We start from the raw sequence: 10,159 nt of genomic DNA on the forward strand, positions 1-10,159 counted from the left end.
CGAAAGTGTAGAGAAATTTAATGCATTGATTTCAGTGAGACCTTCAGCAAATGCAGATTATTCAGCATGGCTTCATTAACCCTCAAAACAGTCTTATTGAACATTCAGGAAAGATAATATGGCAATTTTCTAGTGAATATTGTAGTGTCTTTCATTCCTGAGGGTGCTCAGTCTTGGACTATTACCCAGTATTGAGATGGGACACACAGTGCCCAGTAAATCGTAAGGTTTCCTAATCCGCTGGTGGAGATATGCATGATATATGAGCTGAGCATTGTATACCGTAACCCTTTACTGGGTTCAGTGAGGTTCTTCACATGCATGAGCTGAAATAAGAAAGATGTGATGGACTCTCTTTGCAGATTCCTAGGGCTCTCTCTGTGCAACTCTCTCGTATTTGGATTCTCTCATCCAAACAATAACCTCCATGGCTTCTCCCTATTCCAACCACCATCTAAACTCCTTTGAGTTTCCCCTGTGCTTTGGCCAAAAAATGCTCCTGGTGGTACATGTCTATAATTGCAGTACTCTGGGAGGTTGAGGCAGGAGGATTACATGTTTGAGCTCAGCCTGGGCTAATGACTTAGAAGACTCTGTCTCAAAATAAATAATAAAAAAGGGGTAGGAAGTATATCTTAGCGGGAAGGCCGTTGATTCAATTCCCCGTGCTGGAAACCAAACCACACCCAACCAAAGCAAACCTCTCAAGGGAGTAAGCTGGGGCCACATGAATCATCTCATGTCTGTGACAACGCTCCTTTTTGCTGCCTGATGTCCAGTGTGTCACAAACCGTTGTTTCAGGTATATTAAGATTCTGTTCTTTAGGTGAGAGGGAAAATTACATCCTTATTTTTCTAACTTGTGGGGTATACATTTATTTTTAATGCAATGGAATAATATTTTAGAACATAATTGAAAAGTATCTAATATTTTAGTACTTAAAACTTCATAAGTGCAATTTTAGCTTTTATTTCATATAAAATTGTGTAGAGACTAACTCCCTATCCACAGAACATTTCTAAACTATATACTCATTATCCCTTCTAACCAGTAGGTTTTCATCTTTGATATATTTGTTGTTTGCTTCTTATTTGAAATTCTAGAAAATGTTCATTTTCATCATATTCCTCTTAGCATACTTCCATATCTAAAGAGTTCTGAAAATTGAGCCATGAAGAATATGATACACAATATTCACAATCTTTCGAACAGTGAGATTTCACTTTAAGACAGATTCCTAAGACCTACATAGAATTATAAAGTCCATATGGTGTCATATTCGGTTCTGATCCTGTGTTTAAGGTGTAACACTGAAGCATCATCCAGCCTGAAGTCTCAGCCTGACAAGTTCAGAAGTTGAAGGCAGTGGGGAGGGGGAGCACTCAGAGTCATAGGATGAAGGGGACAATTGGTATAGATGTGGCACCAAACCCAGTCTACTGCTTTCATGTGAGAGGGAACAGAGGTTACATGTTAGGTAGTACAGTATTAATCTTCTTTTCAGCTATTTGGCAAGATGCACATTTTGAATGAAAATGACTTTTCCAGTAGCTCTAGTCAGACATCTTTTAGAGAAACATGTAAAAATGCACCATCTATTTATAACACAATCTAGATGTTTTTATTTCTGCGTCCCTAAATAAAAATCATGGAAAATACCAATTTATTTTTGATTGCATGAAAATTTTATAGAAGAATTGTAATATACAAACACACTACCATTTTAGGAAGTAGTGAATGGAGAAGGTAGTTCCCTCTGTGGGATGTGTTGGGTCAGGAAACCAGAGATTTTCCATAGAATGATAAGAGGACGACAGCCCACTTCAGGAACAAAAGGGCTTTCTTTACCTGTGGGCAAAGGAAGGACTCCTACACATTCATTGTTTAAGCAGCATTGACTCATACAGTAATTATGGAGTTCCTGTGTAGCTAAAGTTTCTTTCTGAATATGTTTTTCTATCTATTTGACGAAATTACAAGTAGGTATTGTGAGGGGTGTGATTCCTACACCAGAAAACCTACGGACATAGGGCTACCCAAAGGCTTGGCTTTTTTTTTTTTTTTTTTGAGACAGGGTCTCAGTGTAGTGCGGGCTAGCCTTGGACTCACAAGGTAGTCCGAGCTAGCCCTGAAGTCGTGGTGATTCTCTTGCCTCAGTCTCCCAAGTGCTGGGATTGCAGGTATATGCCACCATGCCCAGCAATGTTTGAGATCTTACAGGAGGAAAAATAATGTCTTGCTGCATAAAGCTTTTTAAGGTTATAATCTTTCTTACATGCTTTTTAGGACAAGAAATAATATCTTCAAAGATTAATTTAGCATAATTACATTTTACCACTTTAGGAGAGATACTCGTGTGAAAGATACATGGACTCTAGATGATCGTAAATTAGAATAAAGCCAACAGTAAATAAAAATTTTCCTGTTATAAAAAAGTAATAAGCTCTATGTGTTTAACATATTGTTTGGAACACAGGGGACAGTATTTATAATGGTTAAAATAATTTCTTTTTTGAGACAGGATCTCTCTGTGTCATCCAGGCTGACCTCAAACTCATGATCCTCTTTCTGCAGTGAATAAATTCTATTCTTTTTCTTTTCTATCATTTTGCTCCAGTGAACCTGACCTACGTTCTTGTTAGCAAAGTCTAGGTGGCCTGAATTCAAGAGTAAGGATTCAGATCAATTCTTGCTTCATATTTACCATAGGCCCCAACACATGTTCAGTTAATATTCCTGGGGTGAGTATGAAGTCTTCAGAGATTATTAGTTGGTGGTATGCCTTCACTGGCAGAAAAAAAGATAATACTGTATGTGAAAAAACTTAAGAGTTCCATATGAAAATGAACTTCAAAGGACATATATATATTCTCAGTTTAATTCTTCCTTTTAACACTCTTAGAAGCCAAACTCTTTCAGGACAATTCCATTCGTTAAGGGACTAAAGAAATGAATGTTAAAATATTTACAATGTTACATATTTAAAATTTAGTATTATTTAATATTTTAATAATCACTTATTAAATAATGTAATTGAATTAACTTTAAAGCTTAATAAATTGTAACATTAGTATTAAAATTTTAATATTATTGGATCACTGACTAATAATTTACATGTAATTATATTATTAATATTAAACACAAGTATAAACATTCATTTGCTTAATCATTCAACAAATATGTTGGCTACAATGTGTTAGGCAATTTTCTAGGAACTTGGCATATAACAGTGAACAAAGAGAAGCTTACACAGCTTGCATTCTAATGAAAGGCGATGGCAAACAGCACACATGTATAAGCCAACATAGAGGTATAAGGAAGTGGTAAGTCATTTCCACCAAAACAAAGAAGGAGTGTGAAGCCTTGTGAAGAATTACTATGTTTCATGGATGGACAATGGACGTGCACTTACATAAAGACTCCAGTGAAGTGAGGCACAGCATCACTGGGGAAGTCACTCTGAGCAGGAGAAGCAGTGAGTGGGAAGACTTGAGTGGGGAAGATGCTTATCCTGCTCCAGGAACACAAACATTCTGAATATGGCTCAGCCATGAAAGAGAGGAATAATACTGGAGTGTGTGGGATGCGCTGGCCAGAGTAAGAATTTTGAGCTTTATTCTGAGTGATGGATACTTGAAGCCCCTACAGGAATTACAGCAGGAGTAATCTGATCTGATTAATAAAAAGAGGTGGACAGGCGATTTTGGAAGTAAGAGCACCAGTAGGATTATAGTCCAACAATTATGATGGAGGACATGTTGGACTAGAACAAGGTATTAGTTGTGCAGTTTGTCACAAATGCTTTATTTAGGATATATTTTTAGTGGACATTTGTCTCCGATATATTAAAAAGAGAGAGAGAAGAAGAGGGAGTGTGTGTGTTAAGGACTATTCTCATTTTTGTCTTGAACAACTGAAAAACTGGTGATGACATTCCATGAGATGAAGGAACCAATGGTGTGGAGGAGGAAAACAAATGCAGTGTTTTAGACATGCTGTTTCAGTGCCTTTTCATGAAGGAAGCTGGTCCTTATTGTTACTTTCCGCTCTGATCCCAGTAGTCAGAGGCAGTTTGGAAAAGAGGAGTTTGTTCCTTTGCCCAAGAATTATAAATTCCATTACCCAATAAAATATATATTTTGTCTTGTCTGTGAGATTCCCATGAAGTTTGAAGGAGGTAAAAGATGTTTATATATGCATTCTCACCTCTTTCTTTTATTATAAATAATAAAATTTAGCCTAAGCACCGAACATAACAAATGATACAAACATTACCATTAGTTGACTTTATCCTTTGTCCTAAGCACTTTTCTAAGTATTTTATTTCATTTCTTGCCCAAGTCATATTTCATTTCCAATGTACCAAACATAAAGATGAGCTTTAGAAATGTCAAATAATTTATTCATGATTACATGGCTAATAGGTTTGTGCAACACCAAATTTTTATAGAGCTTTTGTAATCATACTATAATTTCCTGGCACAAATCATTTCTCTCTTCCATATGGAGTTTTCTCAAGAAAATCAAAATGAAGCTTTATGGTAAGAGGACCATTTTTATTTAAAGGAAAAATATTTCTCTTAACTGAATGTTAGTTTATTCAAGCACATCATAGTTACTTCTACAACTAAGAAAATACTTTTGTGCTTATTTTTGCTCCACTGTCCCAAAGCAGCCATTGCTGACTTTCACCCACCTCATAGTATTCTTCTGCTCTCTTCTTAGATGTTCTGGCTTCCTAACTCCCCATCCTATATTGGACACCTACATTGTTCTCATACCCCTGAACGTTCTGGCAATTTTTATTTAGATTTTTGACTACTCAGCAAACTCTTTGACTAAAATATTGCTTTGGAGGATATAAAACCTCTCACCAGTTCTGAGTGTCATCGCAGGAATTTGGCCAAAGTGCTGTTTTATGATAATATGGAGCCAAAGTACTACCTGTGAGCAAGAAGTACAACTGGCAGCTTTTGCTTATTATTTATATGACTGTGAACAGGCACAATTTTGTTGCAAATTGAGATATTAGCTAATAATGAGTTGAAATTACCCATACTTATTTCCAGAGGGAAAAAGGGAGAGTATTTGCATAATATGTAGATCATTATTTTAGCCAACTTGTTGCACTGTATCTTTGTAATTCTCATACAGATGAAACATATGCATCATCAATGATTAAGGAAATCATCCCAGAGCTTTGTATTCAGCCTCTCGAGTTTACTGACCACATGCATTTTTAGGAATTTCCATAGGAGTCTAAATATTGGCTATGTAATCTCAACTTACATTACTGACCCATTTAAATACTTTACTCATATGTATTCTATTGTCATGCTTTGGGGTCAGAAAGACCCATTCAGAATTTAATGGCATCATTTATTTTCTGTGTGATGATGAATAGTTACATAATTCTTCAATTCTCAGTTTTTAAAAATTATACAAAGCAAACATAATGACACCTATTCTACATTATTTTGGGGAATATAAAAAGAATTAAATTGTAAGAAATATAGACCATGGAAGTGGTAGAATAGTCAGTGTTATAGTTAGATTTGACATGTAAACTAAATGGATAATTGATTTATGATTCTAACAGAAAATATGTTGTTTAGCTATAGTGAATGAAAAGCTAACTTTTTTTTTTGGTAACGGGGATAGAACTTGGGACCTTGTGCTTGCAAGGCAGGCGGAAGAACCACTGAGCAAAATCCCTGGCCGAAAAGCCAACTTATGACATGTGCATATGAATATATAGATTTAATAAAATATCAGTGTATGTGTATCTCTTTTATATATGTAATTGCACTCATTGACACATTTTTATTTAAATATTTTCTGACTTAAATAATGGCTTATATTGGAAACCACAGAGAATTAGTGTACTACCTATTGGAAGGTGTGGAGGGTATGAGAAGTTCTTGGGCCCTCGGACAGCCTTGGGAAGACAGATTGTCCTGATGTCTGTGGGAGGCCCAGATAGAGAAGTTAAAGATAACTTCAGAAGGCTGTTTCTCGATCCCACGTGTTCATTCCACTGCAGTCCCTTGAGACTCTCAAATATTAGCTTGGTATAAGACTAGATAAGAATAGCTAACTTTTTAGAAGCTTTAAGTAGCCAGGATGATTTAGATAAGATGCACTAAGATTAAAGGAGCATAGGTGGTTCTTTAGATGCTTTATGTACTCACAAATATAACTGGTGGTTAGTTCACTAGCACTGTGAACTGTTAATGATTGATGTATCCTACAGAAACCTGACACTCACAACTTAAAGGAGGAGAGGTTTATTTTCACTCAGTTTCTATGGGTTCTGTCCATGGTTACATAGCTCCAAGGCAGAAACAGCATGGTGGAAAGGCATGATGGAGGAAAGCTTCTTATGTCATGGCAGCAAAGAAGTAGAAAAAGAAGAGAGAAGCCAAGAACAAGAATAAAGCCTTCTAGGTCACACCTTCAGTTACTCAACTCCAACCATACTCCACCTTCTAATAATGCAGTTACTGTGCTTATGAATGGATGAATGAATCCATGAGGAATATAGCACCCCAGTGAAACAATCATCCTCCAAAAGCCCTAGCCTTGAACATCAGACAGTTAGGGGCAGTTTAGATTTAAACTATAACATTCCACTTCTGACCCCCCAGAAACTTATGTCCATCTCAGTATGCAGAACACATTTACACCATCCTAAAGTTTTAACAGTTTAAGTATTGCTGAAAAGTCCACGTCCAAAGTCTCCTCTGGCAAAACTGAAAATATTTTATACATTTTCGCACTGTCCTTTTCTCCTGATTCTCACTGTAGATCTGGCTAAAAGCAGCCTTCAGTTTTGCCACCAGCTGCTCAAGCGCAAGGACCCAAGTTCGATCCCCGGTACCAAAAAAAAGCAGCCATCAGTACCCATGCCACATCATAAATGTAGTGCTGCCTTGAAATTTCTTCTGGAAGGTTCATTGGTCCATCACTTTCAAATTTAGCCTTGCACAAAGTCTTAGGACATAGAGAAAATGGAGACAAATGTTTTGCAAATATATAACATATATGGCTACTAGACTAATTTTCAGTGGGATCCTTATTTTCCATCTGAAAATATTATTTTCCATCATGAAACCTCATGAGCCTGGTGTTTACTATCTGAATGCCTGTCAGCATTCTGGTCATCTGAGCTTCAACCAGAATCAGCCATCAAATTTGGCATATAGCATTCTAGGGCTTCTGCCAGCCAACTTCTCTGAAACATTCTACACCGCTCCTATAAATCTGTTCTATCGGCCTCTGGACTACATAATCTAGCACAGTTGCAGCAACAAACCAGCTCCTACTACCACTTTTCTGTACTAGTCAGCTTTCTCATCACTGGAACAAAAAACCCAACATCTGCAATATAAAGAAGCTCACAGTTCAGTGGAGTCAGTCAGTGGTCAACAGATCCCCAGGCAGAAAAATTATGGTGGAAGAGCATGGTAATAAAAAGTCATGGGCACCAGGAAGAAGAGAGAAGGGAAAAGGGCTTGGGATAAGAGTATCCCCTTCCAGATCATGCCCTCAGTGATCCACCTCCATACAGGCCCTACATCCTAACAACGCGGTAAGCCGTGAACTCACCCGTGGATAATTCACTGATAAGTATAGCACACCCAGGATCCGATAACCTTCCCAAAGCCCAATCTTTGAATATATGAAATGGTAGGGGAATATTATATATCTCAACAATAGCATTCCATCTGGGGGAAAACTGAGTAAATTACATCATAATATGAAAAATACCTATTGGAATACCATATTTATTTGTAAAAGTGTGAATAATCTCTACACTGGGGCCACATTAAGAAAGTAAAATACGTAAATGAGTATTTTTAGAATGTAAACTTCAAGCAATGAATGATTATGAGATTGTCTAATTCATCTCCAACTTTGCAACACATAAGAAAATGAGAATAGAAAAGCGAAAAGGCCCTCGGTGTAGTTGACTTTTTGAAGAAAGTCAGTGACAAATGATGCAATAAAATGTACATTTGGGCTGTTTTCTTGTCAGTTTTAACTTCTAATGTTCATTCTCATGAGTCTCCTGAAGGATCCAATGGATCTTTGTCTTTATTGACAGGCACTATTACAGATAACTCTCCTTCTGAGAATTTTCTTCATCATCTTGACCTTGACCTCCAATGGATCTCTTCTGGATCAAAAGCAAGAAGTGAAGTTCTTTCATTAGTTTTTCTTTCATTCAATTTTAGAATTTTCCTTAGAGCAGCAAAATATCAGTGTACTATACTATTTTATAGTGTAGTCTTTTAAATAAATATTAACCTTGATATTCTACTCTTTCTTATTTTAGAGTAGATAAATATATCATTTCTCCTAGCAAGTGATTTTTAAGTGAATATACTAAAAACACTGTATCACTTACTTTCAACTTTATCAATATTCTTGTGTATTACTTTTAGCTGAAAAGAAGCTTCATCTAATTAATCAATGTTTTTACTATGCAATAAAATGATGAGAATAGATTTTCTTTAAAAAACACAATGTATTTTCTTTCATTGTTTAATGCCTATTTTCAAATAGCTTAGAGGGTCATGTTTCTCAAATATGTTAAAATTCTATGTATTTCTAGAAAATTAAGAGAGAATTTTATTACAATACTAATTATAATGCTAACATGTGAAAAGCTTATTTAAAGCAAAAGAAAGTTAATGACATATTATTTCAGACTTAAGGCAGCTCTTTTGGAAACTCTTCATTGCTTGGTGTTCTCAATCCTGTGTGCATAATGCTTGTCTAATGCCTAATGATTTAGACAAGTAAAAGCCTCTTGTCCCTTCTTAAAGTTTGTTTTTGAGGTAAGACATTTTCTTTAGGTATTGGTTGCATGGATTATATATCTGTCTAATATTTGATCCATCCATTTTATGATATTCTCTCTTTACTTAATTTTTTGACTAGTAATTGAGGAAAATTATTACCTATTCATTGACTCCGTGATGTTTCTTAGTTGTGTCACTTTGAGTTAGTTAATATGCCTGGCACCATTTTCTTGCTCTCTGAATTAGGATTGATATCATTAATCTCACAAAATTATTGGACAAATTATGCCTTATTACTTTTATTAAGAATTTAGGATACATAGTTGGTCCTTAAGAAGTGGTAAGTGTGATTTTATAAGAAGTTTTGGCAAGGATTCTACCATTTGTGAATTTTTTTGCAGTTTTAATTTTTAATTTTTACTAGTGTGTGTTTGCAGTACATAACAATTTCATTCTCTGTAGGGAGTTGGTATGTGTAGACAAGGAATTTTAGGGTTTTTTCATCCTCTTACCCTCTTTTGCCTCCTACCTCCCTCCATATCTTGATATCTTTCCCTTTTCTAAAAGATATATCTTCTCACTTTCTATTATGTGCCTTTTATTGTACTATTTATTTATATTTTGGCTTTCTCATATAAGAGTGATTGTGTGATATTTAAGTTTTGAGTCTGATTTATTGGGTTAATATTATGGTCTCAAGGTGCATCTATTTTCCTACAAATGACTGGAATTTATTCTTCCTTCTGGCAGAGTAGTATTCCATTGTGTATAAATACTTCATTTTCTTCATCCATTCATTCATCCTTTCATGGACATGTAGGCCACTTCCAAGATTTAGCTGTCATTAACTGTGCTGTTATAAACATGAGTATACATGTATCACCATACTTTCACTCTTTCTGGAAGGTAGCTAGAGGGGAATATCTCAGTCAAGTGGAATTTCTATTTTTAGTTTGTTGAGAAATCTCCATACTGATCTCCATAGTGGTTGTACTAGTTTACACTCCCACCAACAAAGTGAACACTGTGGTTAAAATGGCTTGTCAATTGCCTAGTAAAAGTAATAATTCTATATATATAAAATAATTGAGGATAATGAGATATTTCAACTAAAAAGTCTTGATATGATCTGTGATGATTAAAAGTTATCTTCCACAGAACTGCATTAAATATTTGGGTATATATTTATTGTTCCTGATCCTGGAGAAGTTTAAAAGTTTTATTTTTATTAGTTGTGCATGAGTATGCCTTTAAAAAAACTTTAGAATTATTGTTTAATTTTGGTTCTGTAAAACCAGCTAATATTGTCAAAATTCACACAAATGTTAACATCCCCCCCAGCATCAATGGG

General features: G+C 35.5%; 1 protein-coding gene across 1 annotated transcript in view; it reads left to right on the forward strand.

Moving 5' to 3' along the window:
- Positions 1-9,181, forward strand: part of Agmo (alkylglycerol monooxygenase) — a 178,842-nt gene extending 169,661 nt beyond the window's left edge. The window contains 2 exon segments of the mRNA XM_087206561.1: positions 8,109-8,198; positions 8,722-9,181. Coding sequence (XP_087062687.1) covers positions 8,109-8,198; positions 8,722-8,775 — 144 coding nt within the window. The 3' untranslated portion in view covers positions 8,776-9,181.
- Positions 9,182-10,159: the final 978 nt, after the last annotated feature.

This window comes from Heterocephalus glaber, unplaced genomic scaffold (assembly GCF_053883595.1).
Source record: "Heterocephalus glaber isolate CG9 unplaced genomic scaffold, H.glaber_assembly_v1.0 deba00000676, whole genome shotgun sequence".
NCBI classification, from domain to species: Eukaryota; Metazoa; Chordata; class Mammalia; order Rodentia; family Bathyergidae; genus Heterocephalus; species Heterocephalus glaber.